The 19425-nt window shown below is 38.3% G+C and overlaps 1 protein-coding gene across 5 annotated transcripts in view; it reads right to left on the bottom strand.

Moving 5' to 3' along the window:
* Positions 1–615: 615 nt before the first annotated feature.
* RGPD4 (RANBP2 like and GRIP domain containing 4) overlaps positions 616–19425 on the bottom strand; it is a 33215-nt gene continuing 14405 nt past the window's right edge. Inside the window, exons 20-30 of one of the 5 annotated variants that reach the window (XM_082054291.1) lie at positions 14829–19425; positions 13719–13796; positions 9177–9344; positions 7700–7792; positions 6594–6787; positions 5840–6068; positions 5230–5328; positions 4919–5061; positions 3509–3782; positions 3014–3348; positions 616–1228 (exon numbers count right to left, since the gene is read on the bottom strand). In XM_082054291.1, coding sequence (XP_081910417.1) covers positions 923–1228; positions 3014–3348; positions 3509–3782; positions 4919–5061; positions 5230–5328; positions 5840–6068; positions 6594–6787; positions 7700–7792; positions 9177–9344; positions 13719–13796; positions 14829–19425 — 6516 coding nt within the window. In that variant the 3' untranslated portion in view covers positions 616–922. Of the gene's footprint in view, positions 1229–3013; positions 3349–3508; positions 3783–4918; positions 5062–5229; positions 5329–5839; positions 6069–6593; positions 6791–7699; positions 7793–9176; positions 9345–13718; positions 13797–14828 lie in introns of all 5 variants that reach the window. The other 4 variants (XM_082054290.1, XM_082054292.1, XM_082054294.1 and 1 more) reach the window with 4 other exon arrangements.

Here is a 19425-nt window from a genome sequence, read left to right as displayed (position 1 = left end):
AATTGGTTACCTTGAAGAAAAAATCTTGATAATGCCAGCACTGAGGTGTAGACCATAAATTGTTTAAAAGCCATATTCATTTATGCATATTCACTACTGAGAGACAAAGCTTTAAAAGATAGAACAACCCAAGCACATCTAAGCTACAGTTACTCAGCTCTGCAGCGAGGTCAGAAATCTGCCCCAGGAAACAGCTGATAAACATGCTGAGAGGCAGGAGAGCCCTATCAGCAACACCAAGTTATATCACAGCATCAGATAAAATCCCAATGTTAAGTAGATTTTACTAAACTGAGTTATTTAGCAACAGCTTTTGCCACATTACTGCTTGTCCAGGAGAACAGCTACCGCTAGTGTACAAAAAAACAGTTGGTCCACTTCTCCAGCAAAATATCCCATCAGAGCATTTAAGAACTATTCTCTAGCTTTCAAACTCTGGCTCTTCAGAGACTCCAGTCTGCACAAACCAGCATCTACCCACTGGCTGCCTCAGCTTAATGCTTACTCTGATGTGCAGAAAGTTTCAAGCGCCTTCAGTTTAGTGACTAGCAATTAGCACCTACAATTTGTATATTCAAAAGAGATTGATGATAGCAGGGAGCCAAATAATGCAAGTTTTTCTTTTTGAAACAAAGCAAAGTGAAGACATTTATTTTAACAAGACTAAGATTTAATTTTTAAAATTTGACATTTAATACAAATATGTCAGGATAACACAAATACACCTGAAATATGCCAGTGTCTGAACTTTTTATTTAACATGCAAAAAAATCATTTTGAACACATAAAAAACCCAACTATAAGCTGTAATTTTACATTTATACATCAGAAGTGTTCATTTTAAGAAGTTAAAATAATTAGTCAATAACATCTAAATACTCATTTATACTGCTAGAACATCTGTATCCTCAAAGCAATAATTCTATATCTGCCCACAGTCTGTAATGACAATTCTTCCATTTACTAGCCCTTTAGGAGAACCAAAGGATTCAATCTTTTTCACAACATCCATTCCATCTTTCACAAACCCAAATACCACATGCTTGAAGTCCAAGTGTTCTGCTTTTTTAAGTGTTATGAAGAACTGAGAATTGTTTGTATCCCTGCCCTTATTTGCCATTGACAATAATCCAGGGCCAGTGTGTTTCACTTCAAAATTCTCATCTTCAAATGCTGTTCCATAAATTGACCGTCCACCTGTTCCATCATGGTTAGTTATATCACCTCCCTTAAAAAGAAAAAAAGACACAGAATAAACTTACAAGTCCCAAGACACAAACCAACAGCACAATTATATTCCCATTCAACAGTAAAGGTGTTGCTTCGGAAGAACTCATTCTCAGTTTTCACAAGCACAATATTTACTTTAGCTATAAGGCTTCCCAGTTTTAGCAGCTTTGTTCATGGTAATGCAAGCAGTAGTGGTAAGTTTATCCCTTGTTTATTCTGAATGCAGCCTTTTGTCCTCCTGCTCTGCAGGGTGACCACTCCTCTAGGCCTGGCTTTCCCACTGCCTGCTTCTTATGTTACTTGGCCCTGACAGCTGGGACCTGCATTGTTCTCATTGAAGGCCTGACCTTGCTTAGTCCCTACAGGCACAGAACTGATCACCTAAAAAAGGTTAAAGTATCAATGATCAGTAACTTCTTGATTCTGTGCAGGCAACAGCTTTTGCTACATTACTGCTTGTCCAGGAAAACAGCTACTGCTAGTGAGCGGTTGTCTTCCGCCTTTCTGCAAGGCAGCAAGCTTCTTGCTCCTGATTATTTGAATATATGCAAAGGAAACAGTATAGGTTGTATCTTTGAAGGAAAGACTTAATTCTCATTAACAAGCTTCTCAGTGTACCTATATAAAATTTAGGCACGGCAGAGCAAGCTCAGAATATACTAATTACATGTGATACATGGTTATTTTTGTCAGGGTACACATGATGCAGTTAACTGTTTAAAAGCCTGCTCCTTATAGCACAGGCAATAACCTGAAACAAGCTTAAACCTGAAATAAGCAACACTGCTTTCCTTAGAAGGGCACAAGATTTCAACAAAAGAGCTATAAAGGGCACACTTAAGACACAGGTGACACCTGATCAAGAGACTGGATAATTTTTCTTTCTGGTGACAAGCCACTCATATATTACTGTCTACTTCTGAGTTTGTAGAAGGTCACACCGTGTCTTCATGGATGCAGTGACACGCAGGAACATCAGTGTAGTGTGTAAGGAAGTTGGTTCATTCTGCCTGTTACAAGTCACTAAAAGCTCACTGAATTATTTATGTGGCTTTTAGGGAAGGAAATGTCTGTCTTAGCCATGATCAATATCCTAAACTTTCAGTATTTATCAAGAACTTGCTAGTGCTACTGAATGCTCACAGAGGTTTAAAACCAACAGTGTCTACATGGGGGTTCAGATGCACTGCAGGCCCATACTCTTGGTGAAAGATCTGAAAATTTTAAGGAACAGGCCACTACATGATGACATCTAGAAGACTTCTTTTAGATGAAAACTTGAGCATCTCAAATATTTGGAATATCACTTTGAAAGCGCACATTATCTGATATACAAAGTATACTCTAAAATATAAGCCTGGAAAGTAGGTGTTCTTGGCAGGTGAGCATATGGTAGTTCCGCTCTGTAGAGAGAGGAGGCTGAATGGCAGTTTTGGGAACCCCTGCTTTCCTTGGTGTTCCTGTTCAGCAGCAGGCCCTTTTCCATTGTAAGAGGAGATCTCTATCTCAATTTTTGCTTCCCCACTAACATGGCAGCACCAGGTAACACTAAAGCATCAGGCAGCTGGCAGCCACAGGTAAGCAGCACGTGGCTTAGGGCAGCATGTGCTGCTTGTACCATTTCTCATCTCCTGGTAGGGAAAGGGTAAATGAGAGTATTCTGCACACTGGATTCATGCTGTCAACAAGAATGAGGTATCCTGTATAAGTGATTTTTTGAAGTGCCATTGTTAGTCAAGATATCTTTCATTCTCTCAGTGAAGAGTCTGCTTGTTACACATACCTGACATACGAAGTCCGTGACTATTCTGTGAAATCTGGAATTCTTGAATCCAAATCCTTTCTCTCCTGTGCACAGGGCTCTGAAATTTTCAGCAGTTCGAGGGACAATATTTGAAAATAGCTCCATAGTTATGTGTCCTAAAGGTTCATCATCAGCAGAAACTTCAAAATACACAACGGGATTGGTGTCCTTTGACAGTCCTGCTGCCAGAGATAGATGTCCCTTCTGTAGCTCTGACAAGCTTAGCTGGCACTCTTCAAATCTCCTCTTGAAAGAATTAGCAATTTCTTGGCTTTTAAATCTGACTGCAAATTGTTCTACTTTTACTTCACCATCTGAAAATAAACCCAAGAACAAGTTCTTTAGTTCTATTCAGGATAGTAAAAAAAACCAAATAGCTTTCATCTTATATAAACTCCAGGGAAAAAACAAAGCCACAGAAACCACAGACCACCTAAGAAAAAAACAAACCAACCAACACCTGAAAAAACTCACCAGCATAATCTGTGGCTGTCCAAATTAAAGCATTGTTTGATGTATCAGAGGCTACTAAGTTCATTTCTTTGGTGATGACATGGTTTGCACAGACTTTAAGAACTTGGTCCCTTCTCATGACAACTCTATAGTATTTCTTCTGTGTGTGGAATAGGATCTTTATCTCTCCAACACCACGCTCCTTCCACTGAGTAGCATCTCTGTCCCATCTGTAAAGTTTTGCCCTCTCTTTGAAGAGAATTTCTTCATCTTCTTCTCCAGATTTTACCTCCACCTAAAAAACAGCACAGTGGAATACCTGTGATTTCCCAGAAAGCTGCTATAACAATAATAATAGCATTACATACACTTAGGATCATTCTGACATATTACAATGGAAAATTATTCAATGTGTTCCTTCCTCCAACACCATATTCATCACACACCAAAATCAGTAAAACATCTAGCCTTTTTAGAAATTAAGAGCCCAACAAATTCCATTGTTTGAGATTAATTACAGCACTGAAAGTTTCAGGTTTGCTGAATGATGTGCACACTGAGAAATGAAGATATAGTACTATTACCATTCCAGGTGGTATGGTAACATTGAACATTGTTAAAAAAACTTGATATTTGTATTTCAACAGAATAAACACTGAATATAAACAGTGGCACCTGACAGCCATATCTCCCCACTTTATGTATGCATATTACTGCCCTCTAACTTCCCTTAGTTAACACATCTTCTGAAGGAAAGGAACACTTGAGAGAACTGGAAAAATAAGTGACAAACAACTATTTGTGGAGAGGAAAAAATGAGACTGGAGAATCAGCATGTAGGGGAAGAAAGAAAACCACAGAAGTCATATGACAGAGATGAGCAAAGGCCTACAAAATTTTGAAAGTGGTTGAAGGTATATTATGAACATTAGATTTGCTGTTCAAATTAAAGGACACTGCATACTGTTTATTTGTGCTTATTTGTCTTACTCAATAATTATACTAATCCATAATTTTATATTTATATTTATACATAATTTATATTATGTATAGAAAATCCAGATGATATGACTATAACACCAGAAAAGTTTGAAATGGTTATTAGGCACACTCCCTTGGTTTTCACCTGTGCTATAATCAATCAGTTTTAGCTTTTACAAGTTATGTGCAAATCTGCATACTGATCAACACTCAAAGTATAATGAAATAAACTTTGAAGATTTTAACTGATACGCCAGACACCTCCCCAGTGCTAAGCTGTACTAGGATTTAAAACAGCAGACATTTCTACACGCGCAGTGCAAGAAACATAGTACAAATCACACAACACAGAAAGTAAAGTTAGTTAAGGAAAGCATTTTTTAAAAACTTGCTGTGTTAGCAGACATGATATATCTTAATGTTTTTCTTATATCCCAGAAGTCCCCTTACCTCTGGTAAGGACACAATTGGCTCAAAGTGGATGTCATCACTATGTACCACCTCATCATCACTGCCACCTTCATCTTCATCTGCTTTACGGGCTGTTTCTCCAAATACAGCTGCTCCTGTATTTGCCCATTTGAAGTTCTTATCTACAATTAAGATATTTACATTTTAAATTTTGCAGAGCTTTTCTGACAGATAAAAACTTGTAAGAAACTGCTAGTAAATAATCAGTCAGTAGAAATTTGGTGCACAAAAGCTATATTGCATGAAACAGGAGTCCAAGTGCATGTCTCTTCCAGACCGGTTTAACTCACCTTTTGAGCCAAAAGCAAAGTCTCCAGAGTTTTTCGAAGCCAGATCTGCAAATGACAAGCCTGCAGTACTGCCAAAACCAAATGAGGGGACTCTGTTTTCTATCAAATAAGAGAAGAAAAATCAAAGCTTATTCTCTGCCTTTCTTAAAGAAAATGTGTTTAATGTTATGTAGTCACAAAAATTAACTGGAGAAGTCTCCACAGTACTTTTCCCTTCCCATAAACTTAAAGTTTGCATGCGACTTGTCATAATGACGGCTATTTGTAATGGTTTGAAAAAATGGCTCAAGACTGTGTGAGATAGTTTCAGCATGCATGTGGGTTCTGTGCAGACCCACAGAGAAGTGTTGATGTGGTATTTAACAGTAAGCTAATGAACGTACGTCATATGAAAATTATACAGACACTAGTGTTGCTCTATAGCAGTGCCATTTGAACACACCAGAATTTGACGATTATTTTAATTCCTAGTCACATTTTTACTAGATTGGTACTCATACTTCTAATTCAGTGCTGGTACTACTTGTCTGCAAGGCAGCAGCTACATTAGATGCTTTCTGTACAGTAGTTTAAGTTTCAACGAAAAATGAGAACATACCCCTGACCTTACCTTGTGTTGACTCTGAACAATCCGAATCACTTTTTTTAGTTGACAAGTCTACCGGTTTGTCATCAGCTCTTGATAAAGTCTGTGATTCATGCACTGTTTCTGTGGTGGAATCTGGTTCCTCATTGTTGGTAGCTGACTGGACAAGTACTGTCACCTCATCGGTTGATGGCATAGGTACTTCTTCCTCACTGGTACAGACTAAGTCAGTTGAACTTGTAACCTCATTCTCCTGAGATTAATAAAAAAAATAAAGCAGTAAAGCAAATAAGCTAGATGAGTCTAGTATTCAAACCATCTCCTTGGGAGATGAAGAACAATCATTTTAGTAAAAAAAGAACACCAAGAAAAATTGTTTTAAAGCTTTCTGAAATTCTTCATTACATTTAATGCACACTGGACATTAACTTGACAAGAGACTGAAGCATCTTTGCAGCAGCATGCTTTCAAGAAAATCCTGTAACTTCCAGAAATCAATGAGTCCTTACATACACATTAGGAGTGATTTTACTAGCCAAAGCAGTTTACACTTTATGAGAACAGCTGTACCTCCTTTATTCTCCCAAAGGAACTTAAGATCTGAGCTTTTGTTTCAGTGTTGACAAAGATTTGAGACATAGCCACAAAAGAGTCAAATAGTTTTTCACCACTGGATATTTTAGTTCTCACAGGGTGAAAACTATGTGAAGTCTCACATGTATATGAAGTGATTGTACAAGTTCAATGACAAAAAGATTAGCAAATATTTAGTTCTTACGTCTGTTTCTTGAATTATAACTTCTGCCTGGATGTCTTCTGGACTGTCATCCTCAGTATCACTGCTGACACCACAGACAGAAGTAGAAGGAACCTGCAGAGTTTCTGCTTCAGCCACCTCCTCAGGAGTTGGTTCCTTTTCCCAAGCAGTAACACATTCTCTTTCATTGTCAAATTCACTTTTTCCTGTGATGCCTACTGCAAAGAATAAAAATTAGTGGAAAATAGCTGTGAAAACAGCTAAATACTGAAGTATTTTTTGGTACAAACATTGTAAGACAACCTCATGTTAGTCAGAGCAACTTGAAGAGTTTTTCAAATAACATTGCTGTTTAAACAGTGGAAGTGAAGACCAACTTAACTCCACGCAGGGTGACTAGAACTGGAAATTCATCATACTTGGTTTCCTATTGCTATCAGGGAATTTCCATACAGCTATAAGAGTTCAATCTTGCAGATGCCACTACTACTAGCTTCCTTCAACATGTGTTCATATTTCAGCTGGCTCAACATATACCACCTCTTTCTAGCCCATATCCTGAAAAAAAAAAATCCCTAAACTTCACTTCTAGAAGTATCTACCCACATTTTCAGTTACTCAACACTGAAGTCTGAGGCATAGTTGAAGCAGGCATAAACAAAAGCAGCAAATTCTATCTTCTACACTTGCCTTTTTAGTATAAAGACCAAATATCTTCATCTTAATTGGGCAATATTGACTTATAAGCTTAATCTAAATTGACAGTCTGCAGGGGTAGCAAGTATTCACAGACACAGACAACTTCTGTCTCGCACAGTATCATCCCAAGCTGAATTCTCCATATTCAGAAGAGAGGGCTCAAGGTAGGAAGACACTTTGATGTTCTTGTTTAGAGGCCACCTGAAATGTACATTTCTCATTCAGGTACCACTTTAAGCTCAGTAGGTTGAACTGTTAGTTAGCAGTAAAGCTGTATTTTGAGACGCAGCTTTTCTGCTCCCAGTATCAGTGCTTCTAAAAACTACCTCAGGAAACCTAAAATTAATCTCAGTGCCTGAGTGTCCTTTAGATGTGGAGCTTATGTTTCAGTGTATAAGAAGTTTTAAGTGCTGTGTTTTAAGACATACCTTTTACAGGATCTTGCAATTTCTTTTTTTCTTCTGAATCGCTGGGATACAGTCTTCCATTAAGTTTCTTAACAGCTGTTTCATAGTCTTCATCTTAAATACAGGAAACAAGCATAAGTTCTCAGGCATCCTCTAGGTACAGAGAAGTCTGCTAAGCCCTCCCGATTCACAAGTCTAACAATCATGCATACTCTTCGCTTACGTTTTAAGAGTTCCACAGGTCAGCAGGTAAGCTTTCATTTCCTATTTTGCATACATGTGCTATTGATACTTTTCTTAACCTAGATTGCTACAGATGTGTGGCACAGGTTTTGTTTTCAGAAAACAAGTTTCTTATTGAGTGATTTTATTAAAAATACCACTAAAGAGAATTGGGAAGGAAGACTGAAGATGTTTTATATAAAAACTAGCAAGCTCCAACATTTGTGTGAGTGAGCTTGTCTTCTCTCATTTTCTGTTGAATACAATACTTCAGAACTTCCATTTAACATATTTGCTGCTGAATAAATTGAAAGTAATTTAGCTGCATGCAATAAGATTTTATATAAAATATTTCCAGTTTTAGTGTTAGGAACTTGCTTTAGAGGAAAAATAAGCCATTAGTCTAGCATTTAGGAAACCTGAGTATGTTCCTTTTTGATAAAGATTGCCTCATCTGTCTCTAAAAATAGAGAAGCTTCTTGTGCAAATGAGATTAGGCTTAAACATCCGATTATTTAGTCTTACCTAACCAACAGCATTTGTAATATGAGTGTCAACCACCATTGTACTATTCTGTCTGGAAGACCTGAGTGTACATCTTTGGCCATAAAGAAGTTGATGGGATTATTTCCCATCAGTCCAAACAAAAACATTCAAGTGTCTAATGGTTCTGATAGTATCCACAGAATCACAGACTATCTCAAGTTGGAAGGATCCATACATATGGACCATGGAGTCCAACTCATTTCTCCTCACAGGACTACCTAAAACTAAACTATATGACTAAAAGCATTGACCAGACGTTCCTTGAACTCTGACAGGTTGGTGCCATGACCACTGCCCTGGGGAGCCTGTTTCAGCGACTGACTACCCTCTCATTGAAGAAACTTTTCCTAATGTCCAATCTGAACTTCCCCTGATGCAGCTTCATTCCATTTCCTCATGTCCCATCACTGGTCACCAGAAAGAGGAGATCAGCACCTCCCCCTCCACTGATCACCTTGGGGAAGCTGTAGACTGCAACGTGATCACGCCTCAGCCTTCTCCAAGCTGAACAGACCAAGTGACTGCGGCCGCTCCTCACAGGTCTGGCCCCCAAGGCCCTTCACCATCTTCGCCACTCTCCTCTGGACATAGTCTTAATAGTTTGATGTCCTTCTAGTACTGAGGCACCCAAAACTGCATACAGTGCTTGAGGTGGGGCCCCACCAGTGCAGTGTTTTACATCCTTTCCCCACAGTAAGGCAACACAAAGATCAACTTTGACAGTCCTTACCATCATCCTCATCACTCACGTAACCGGGCTTATTCTTGTAACAGAAGAATGTTGAAGGTAGCTTGAGAAAGCCAGCAAGAGCCCTCTGTTCAGGGGTAGGTGTTAACTCGTAAACTATTACGACGTCATCAGATGGGAGATCATCTTCTGATGTTGTTGTCTTCTCGGCTTTTTACAGAAATTGAACAAACCATTAAAATTGAATCATTTCAGAACAGGGAATAATATTAACCCCATATTGCCATTATTACTGAACTTAATTAATTTAAGGCAGTAAAAAATACATTTGGAGCCCACAAATTTTCTGTTGAACCTCAGGAAACAAAAATCAAAGTTACAGGATGCTAGGACAGAGCATCCTGATAAAACTTCAGAAGTTCTAACCTGCATGTCCACCTACATCATATCCTATTGCATCTGAAATTCAAGTATCAGAACAGAAAGAAGCCTGCATCTTTATATTGTTAAAAAGATTATTTAATTAAGTCTTCATGTCAGACATGATACAACTATGGAGAAGAGAGATCTAAGTGTCATCTAGAGGTATAGAGGCAAACTTCAGGCCTGAAAAAAGTGAAGCTGTCTACAGCAACATGTCCTACTGAATTGCTTAAAAGAGCTTTTAAGTTCTACAAACATTGAGCAGCAACTGAATAGAACTTATTTCAGACTAGCTAATAAAAAGCTCAGATTTCCCACACGTAATCTCAATTTATCATAATAGCCATTGCCAAAACTTTTGTTACAAAAGTAATTTTTAGTTCCATCTTCTTCAACAAAAACAAAAATATTGCTTTCAGCCTATTTAACTAGCTTTTCCAGCAAGGAAAAATACCACTATCAATTATATAGCTTTTTCTCCCTCTCTCCTTCAACATTAAGTTGTCCATTCCACTTGTATTGAAAGAAACAGTGCATAATCAAAGGTTAAAGCTGAAAGCATAGCCTAGAGAAAACTGCAGACAAACATAGGGCTATAAGAGAATAGAATGAGAGAATGGAAGCAGAGAGGGAAGATACACCAGTTTTGTCTGTTTGTGCTGTTTGGTTGGGGTTTTAGATTTTTTTTGAGAGGGGAGTTTTGGGGTAAAGGTATGAGAAATAAATTTGTTAACTATTTATAAGAATTACCTCCACAAGCACATCGGTATCCACACATCAGCTGTTTCTAAGAACAACCTGATTGCTTTAGTAAGTCAACCTATTTGTTAACATTTTCCAGGTTTGAGTTAAACTACTCAGCAGAATTTGAAGGGTGCTCTCAAAAGCTCACTGTCCTTTTCATTACAAAATATTTGGTAAGTTTGTGGCACAATGTAGTCAGTGGGAAACTAAAGCTCCAGCTATGAACCAGACTACTACTCAGTTCCTGAGGAATACTTATTTTCCTGCACATGAGATTTGATATTCATTACCACAAGAACAGACAAGGACAGAAGAGAAATGGAATATTTATAGACATACCCTTGATCCTCTGACACAACTGAGACACTAAAGCTGCTTTTTAAAAGTGGTTTTCCCACTAGTATCTTCCAGTAGGTTAAGAGCAATATAAACAGTAGAGTAAAAACAAAATCAAAAGTTCAAATTTAAGTATTTTTTTTTCCAAGTGTTCCCTCCCCAACTTTTGCCCCAGTTGACTCCTTTGATTACAAGCTAATAATTTCATGTAATTATGCCCTAGAGCGTAGCTCAGATCCATGACCAGTGCATAAAGCCTTGTGGAGAAATCCCTTTTGCTCACTTTTTTTATATCTCAATAGCAATTCTGAGCTTGTATAAAGTACATGTAGGATACAACTCTTGAACAGCAAATTTCTAAATCCATATCATGACAGCAGGCTATAGATGTTTTCATATATTCTCTCAATCTTATGCAAAAAACTCACTAACCCTAGCTGATTTAAGAATCAAGAGTATATCTAGTACTCTGTTATCAAGATATGTAGGTAACCTGCATATTAACATGCATTTTATTCCTCAGACTAGTTAAGCAAGTGTCTCAGTTGTACTGAGTAAATTCACACAAAGTTCATCACAGAGGTTTAAGAGTGGAGTATTTAGTCTTACAGCCACTAAAGGTTACAGTAAAAAAGAAAAAAACAACAGCTTTTCTTAGGATTAGAGAATTTGCAAAAATCTACCTTCAACAACAAAAAAAAAATCTTTGAAAGTCAGTCAGCAAGACGGAAAAAGTGTGAGCTTCTTTTAACCCGCCCACTATGAAGCCAGCTAGCAGAGCTTGTCAGAGGATATAGTCCATCATATTCAAGACAGTATTCACAAAAGAATTACCATGGAATCTTTTTCAGTAGCCTTTGTACAAAGTAGCTGAATAAGAAAAATACATTAAAAAGTCACTTCAGATTCATCTGTAGGCGAAGTTCTCCATGAAGCTGATCTATCAAACACTATATTAAGATTCAAGTTCCAAACATCCACTCAAAGTGATAAAAGGGTTCAACAAAGATTACAACACGTATTTGCCCTCAGAATGTTAAGACTGAGCAAGATGTTCACTGATTAAGTCAGCTTCTATCCACCCTCCACCACAAAAAAGTTAACTTTTCTTATTCAAAAACGCCACAAATAGCCTAAAAGTAACTTCACAGGCAGCCACGAAACAAAGAGCCATGCATACATACAACATATTCTTAAAAGAATGTTGGTTTCACAATAAATAGAACTTTCTACTCCAGGGAAAAAATCCACACAAAACATTGTTAGTATACAGAAGGAACAAAATAAAGAACAATATCATGCACAACAGGTTTGTTGTTTGTTTTTTGTTTTTTTTTTTTCCCACTGGTATGTTTATACTTTTGCTTTTGTTTCAACTGACACTAAGACCAGATAATACTAAATATCTAGCTAGTCACAATACTGCTATTTTTTTCTCATGCATATATCACAGAATATCTTCTGGATATAACAGAAAAGCACCAGAGTTTAAACCTTAACGCATGTAACTGATACAGTTACATGCAATTGACACAACTTTGATTCAGCCTTGTAAAGCACTTCTAAAAAGTTCATGACCAGACTTGAGAAAAACTTAAATACTTTTTCATGGAGATGCAGAACTACTATGAGGTTAAATTTCTTTTGAATGTTGCTCTTGCACAGCTCAGAAGCTGCTCCCCAAAACATACTCCCGATAAGAAAGTCTCAGATAATGTTTGCATTGTGTAGGATTAAAAACCTACTTTAGAAAAGACTTCTCAAAATCATTTGCTTATGAAGTCACAGAGCTCAAAAACAAAGCCACCAAAAAACTATATCAAGGACAATTATTGACTGTAAATAAATCACTATGTATGTAATAGAAGAACAGTCTGAGGTACCGGAAAGGTGCATTTTGTCTTCTTTTAATACACGCACACCTGCCCTCAAACACCTCCAATACAAAAACAGGATCAGTTTGAGGTAGCAAAAATTCTTTCGTGTACGCATTCGTGCAGAATGCTTCATCGCTTCACATTATGGACATCAAATTATGAAAATAAAACGGAATTGTTAATAAATTCCATGCACAGGGATGCCTAAAAACACAGACCGGTTGACTTTAGATTATTTATACAGAACAGGAGTTCAGTGTTTAAATAAGAACAGCTTTTCTAAAAACACCATTTTGGGAAAATGGTGTTTGTAACACGTTGTTTAAAAATGTCAAAATGTTAAGACACTAATATTAGAAGACTATCTTGTGCAGACTAGAATAAAAATTTGCTTTTTAAAATCAAAATGCTATTGAATTAAGTTCAGTATTGAATTAAGTTCAGCAAGCATGCTTGCAAGAAGCACCACTAGTAACATCTAATAATGACATATAATCAAACTATAAGCTGTAATAGTTTTGGTTACAGGTTCTGAATGTAAACAAGCTGGTTACTCAGCAAAAGTCTTCTGACCATCTAAGGTGGGCTTCATATTATACATGAGGTATATACACATAAGCAGTAGCTGAAGAGTTGCCTGACTCATTTCTGTGCATTCCTTGTTTTTAAAAGTGCAGTAGTTAACATATTGATAATCAGAGAACTGAAATGAACACTTCCACAAGAGATGCTAAATACACTCAAGCATTTTACTGTATGGCCTGTCTTGAGATCTTCAAGCACTTCATTTAAGTGGAAGACCTCAGGTACTAGGAGAGTAAAGATAACAGGATAATTTAATTGATTCAGAAAAGGAGAATTTTAGAGGTCTAGTGTGCATGTTTAGTAAAACTGTGACAGAGAAGTGAAAGCCAGATATCCTCAGAAAATAAGGCAAACAGAAGCCAGGTATCCTCAGAAAATAAGGCAAACAAGCCAAAAGCTTAAACAGGGACATCCACTGTGCTGGCTCGTATTAACAGACTAAGGGCTAGAGACATTCTCCAATACAACAAATACAGTAGGCAGACACAACTTTAAGTACTCTTCTCCAGCATGCATGTTAATTATAAGGATCACTGAGCCAACTGCTTGGCCACAGTTGGGTTACCGTCCATGCCTGCTAAAGTGTTTCTATCACGCATTCAGTGCACTATGTAAATACCTTTACTATCAGGTTGCAAGGAAGATGGACTTGTCCAAAAGGCCACTGGATTAGATTTAAAAAGGCTAAAATTAAATCCTAAAAAAATAAATTGTTTGGATATAAGTGTTTACCTGGAATTTTTAAAGAGTAAAACAGACTTTATGTTCTGGAAGCATTCCATAATCGTATTTCAAAGCATGAAATTTCAGATGTTAATTCTATAGAAGTTTATCCAACCCACAAAAATAGACTGCAGCTATCATCTTCCACCACATCGCTTTATTATGCTTCAGTTAATAAATAGTATGTCTTCATAATTTTAAGACTAGTATCTAAGTCAAAAACTATATTCTGATTAACCAGTCTTGCACTGAGGGGAAGCAGCACATGATGCCTCGAAGAGAAGGCCTCACTCTACCACTAAAATGCTAGTAAAATGCTAGTAAATCCCATTCTTTTCACCAAGACACTTCAGCACATTATAGTGGTCATGTCACAAATACATCTGTTTCAGACAGTGTCAGGAACTGTGTAATTGAGGCTGTAGTCACATGATCTCTTTTCAGGCTAAGGAAAGAGGCTCATGTCTGGTGTTATTTAAGCTACATATCTGAAATTGCAGAGGCCTATAATTAAAACTTTAAACAAACGTATACAGAGTAGTTTTAAAATACCATTTGTTCAATCACAGGGATAATTAAAATTTTAGCTGAAGCATACCTTTGCTGTTCTCACACTTTACCACTCAGAGCAAAGGCCCAGGTATATACACTATCAATCCAACTACCTATTTAAGTCTCCAAAAGTGAATCCACAGCTCCTTCTTTAAGCACTTAAACCTGAGATTCAGGCACAGCATTTCACAGTCATAGCTGCTACCTGAAATCCCCTTCCTCACTAATCAATAAAACTCCATATTGTATCACACACTAATTTTTATATTAAATGAATTATGACTTAAAATTCACTCCTTTAGTTGAAACTCTTGAGAACTTGTGGAGATATGGGTAGCCGCATTAGAAATGAAAGAAACTACCTATTATCAAGACAAAGAGTAATGAATAGCATAGAGATGACTGCTTAATAAGTTGCATAGTTGAATAAGTGCCTAGTTCAACTGGCACTCACCTTTTTCCAGAAGTCTAAATGAAAAGTTAGAGGGTCCATCTTGCGTCGAAGCAGGCAAGCTGTCTACCTTGCTGTCTGGAGGCTTCTGTGGAGTACTAGAACCTTTTGGCAATTCAGAGACCTCCAGTTCTTTCTGCACTGTGTTCTGAGACACTGGATTATGGTCCTCACTCTTTCTTGGAGGATTAAAGCTGAAGCCAAAGAGAGAACCAGTGGCTGAAGTATTTCCAAATGTGAATGTCTTTGATTTTCCATTACTGAAAATACTCTTAACAGATTCAGATCCAAATACAAACTTTGGAGGAGAAACCACCGCTTTTGTTGGTGTTTCAGAAGTGTTTGACACCTCTGTAACCTCTGCAGTTGCATCAGAAGTATCATCACCATGGCTGAGGTCAGTTCTTTCTCTGGTAGTTTCTTCTAGTACAGCCACAGCATTTTTACCACATGGAGATTCCTTTGGTGTAGTGGCACGAGAAGAAAGAGGCGTTATCAGTGTGTCTCTCTCTTGGGCATGCTTCGCTTCATCAAAAATTTGCTTAAATGAGTCTGCAACATCTTGCAGCTTGAATCGCACAGCCAGAAGTTCTACTTTCCTTTCCCCATCTGCAAAGTCACATGCAGTCCATACCCACGCTCTATCAGATCCTTTCATTTGTTGCATATTCATATCTGGTGTTATTCTGTGATTGGCACAGAGCTTTAGTACCTGGTCCCTTCTCATGACTATACGCACTTGTTTGTTGTCGTAGTTCTGTAATATCTTGATATCCCCAATACCTCTCTCTTTCCACTGATTAGCATCTTTGTCATATCTGTAGAGCTTAGCTCTGTGACTGAAGACAACTTGCTCATTTTCCTCACCACTGGTCACTTCCACAAGGTCAGGCAGAGGTACGACAGGTTCAAAGTACTGTCCATCTCTCTCTTCTTCTTGAGTAACATCAGAATCTTCATCTGTGCCTACTGATGTTCTACTCTGGTTCTGTTTGGCAGGGGATTTGGATGGGCTCAAGGCAGATTTAAAGCTGAAACTAAAACCTGTGGTAGACTCTCCGAATCTGAACAGATTTTTCCTTACAGGGCTACTTGCAAGAGGTGATGCATATACAGAACTACTTACACTATCATCCAACGCTTCTTCACGCAAGTCATAGTTATCCCATTCCAGAGTAGGCCCAGTACTTTCAGCATGTGGCTTTATAATCAGACCAGAGGTACTGCTGGCACAAACAGAGTTTACATTTTCCTCTTCTGACAGTTTAGTTTTGTCATCTGTCAGAAATGTTTTGAGATCTTTTAAGCCACACTTCATTTCTTCTGCTTTCTGTATAAGTTGAGCTGTCCTACCTGTATCAACAAGTTTATGTGGTGTCTGCAGTGGTATATCTAGTAGCAGCCTCTGACACTCTTCAAACTTCTGTTTGAACTCTTCAGCCTGCTCTGGTGTCTTAAATTTGGCTGCTAGGTGTTCCAACTTTGCATCACCATCAGAGAAGTCATTTGCCATCCACATCCATGCTTTGTCTGAGCCAGAGAGCTGTTTCAAGTTCATTGTTGTAGTTATCCAGTGATTTGCACATACTTTCAGTACCTGCTCACGCCGCATTAAGATTCTTACTTTGCCATTAACTTCGTTTTTAAGAATCTTCAGGTTGCCCACCCCACGTTCTTTCCACTGACTGGTTTCTGGATCAAACCTGAACAGCTTTACTCTTTGGGAATATAACACCTTCTCATCTTCCTCTCCTGTAAATGGTTCTACTTTTTCAGGCATCTGAACTATAGGCTCAAAATGGATATCATCACTGTCCTCTGTCTTATACACATCGTCATCCTTCTCACCAAGGTCAGCAGATGTGTTTGCTTTGTGATCCGTTTTAGAATCCTGTGAAGAAAACAGCTTTTCACCTGCACCTGAAAAGCCTTTGAAGTTAGGGTCTTTTTTGCCAAACTGAAAGCCTTCCCCAGGAGTACTTTTTGCAAGTTCAGCAAAAGTAAAGGTGCTGCTATTTTGCCCAAAAACAAAGTCACCTTTCTCCTTGTTTGCTGTTTCTTGCAATTTGAATGTAGTTCCACTATCTGAAGGCTGTTCCTTTTTGTCTTTTTCATCAGTGCTTTTTAAGAAGCCAGTTGTGCACTCTTTAGATGGCTCTTCTTTCTTAGTAGTATTTTTACTAGACTCTTGTATTCCAAATTTAAATCCACCTGCAGGCACTGGCATTGAAAAACTGAATCCTTCCTTTGCAGACTTAGTTTCAGTATCAGAAGGAATCTGAAATGTAAATGATGGTGTCTTACCTTGCTCAGAATGACCAAACTTAAAGCCCTTTTCTAAGAAATCACACTTAAAGCCTGTTCCCAGCTGTCCTCCAGCAGGTTCAGATAATTTACTTTTCAAGCCAAAAGTAGGAGTTGATGAAGCATCACCAGCAGGCTTACTAGATGGATTTGGTGTTTGGCAGGCTATGCAGGATGGTGAAGAACCTTCGTTCCTCACAAAACAAGTACTACAATCCCACTGCCCTTCCTTTTTAACAAAAAGCCCTTCAAATCCATTTTTCTGTGGCTTACTTGCATCAGCAAAGGAACCAAACCTGGGGGCAGGGGATGCCTGAACATTTGGTATAGGCACATTTGGTTGACTTTGTGAGTTCGGATGCTGACAAGAACGACAGTTCATATCTCCTGCTTCATTTTGGACTAAGCATGCAGAGCAGTCCCACTGACCTTCTTTTTTAGAAAAAGCAGTTCCCAAGTCATTTTGAGTAGCCTTTGGAGCAATTGCTAGGCCAAATTTAAAGGACTTTTGTTGACCAGATACCGCTGTATCAGTTTTGTTTGGATTCTGGCAGGCAATACACCTGGAGGCAGTGGGTTCATTTCTTACTAAACAGATACTGCAATCCCATTGACCTTCTTTTTTAGCAAAAGCAGATCCAAAGTTGTCCTGCACAGTGTTACCACTGGCTTTGAAATTTGCAGCAGAGTCAGTTAAAGGGGTACCATGTGTTTCCCACGCATCTGGATTTGGACTTTGACATGATACGCAATTCTTTGCAGTTGCTTCATTTGGAACTAAACATACTTTACACTCCCATTGATTCTTCTTCAAGAGATGCTGCCCAAACCCACCGGAAGACCAGGTTTGTGGGGCTTCCTTTCCAAATGAAAAAGTGGTAGGGCCAGATGCAGTTGATGTAGCTGTAAGGCTGCCTTTGCTATCAGATTCACTGTTTGCCCCATCTTTTGCGAACTGAAAGCTAAAGTTCACATTTCCAGAAATGGATCTGCTGGGCTCCTTGGTGTCCTGATTTGTTGTTTCTCTTGTAGTTCCATTACTCTGAGTCACAGATGTGTCAACATTTGATCCCAAGGCTTTTAAAATATTCTGTGCCTCCTCAAACTTACTTTTGAAGAGCATGGCTTCCTCAGGTGTTTTAAATCTAATTGCAAGTTGTTCTGGTTTTGGCAACTCATCTGCATAATCTAAAGCATGCCATACAAACGACTTATCTGATCCAGCATTTGGAGTTAATTTCATATCAGTATTTATGTAGTGATTTGCACAGATTTTCAGCACTTGGTCCCGTCTCATCAGGAGACGAAATTTGCCAGATACTTTATGTTTCAGTATTTTTACATTTCCAATACCCCTTTCTTTCCATTCTTTAGATTCTGCATCAAAACGAAAGAGCTTTGCTCTGTTACAGAAGAATTCTTCTTCATCTTCCTCACCTGTTTTTACTTCAATCTTGTCAGGGAGTGGCACCACAGGATCAAAATGAGGACCATCATCATCTTCATCTCCACCATGGGTGCTTCCTCCCTCTGTTTCATAACTTCTATTGGCCAAATCTGAATTTGAAGTCATAAAGAGAGGTTTGCTTGGTTCTTGGACACTAAACATATCACTTTTCTCAAAACCCAGGTTTTTGTGTGCATTTTGTCCCATGCTTTCTCTAAAAGAGAGGGCTGGCATAGGTTTATTGCCAAAATTGAAGACATTTCTTTGAGCAGCTGTGTGATCGTTAACTGGTTTTCGTTCGATATATCGATCATCCTGTAAAGGTTTATCAGATGTCAGAAGATCCAAGAGGCTTTCACTGCTATTAAAAGCTGCATTGGCAGGTGGCGTTGCAACTTGAAGAGAAGAAAAGGTAAAGTCTCCATCATTAGACTTGAAGTTAGTGTTGAATTTAAAAGTTTTTTGCTGACTTGGCTGTGCTGGTGTTGTCAGAGAAGTTTTTGATCCTTCTGCTGTTCCTGGCTGTCCAAACTTAGGTTTTGGAAATTCTATCACTTTTGATTCTGCAGGCTTTAATGTTGGTGGTGCAACCGAAGGCTTTGTGAAATAGCCTGGTTCAGGCAATGCTGGATTTGTGCTTGCTGGTGGAACACTATAATTGTAGTAATCGTCACCCCCACGAGGAGAAATGAGGCCAGTAGCTGGAGAATCAAAACGCAGAGGTGTGCCATATATTTCTTGGGAAAACATACAAGCAGAAGTGTTTTGCAGAGGTGGTGTATGCATCGGTTGTTGATAAGCATATATATGTTGCTGAGGTGTAAGCCGGTTCATGCCATAGACAGGAGC

The sequence above is a fragment of the Streptopelia decaocto genome (assembly GCF_964273445.1).
Source record: "Streptopelia decaocto genome assembly, chromosome: 1".
NCBI classification, from domain to species: Eukaryota; Metazoa; Chordata; class Aves; order Columbiformes; family Columbidae; genus Streptopelia; species Streptopelia decaocto.
Note: the sequence above shows the minus strand (reverse complement) of the source record. Positions and strands in the feature narration are given on the sequence as shown.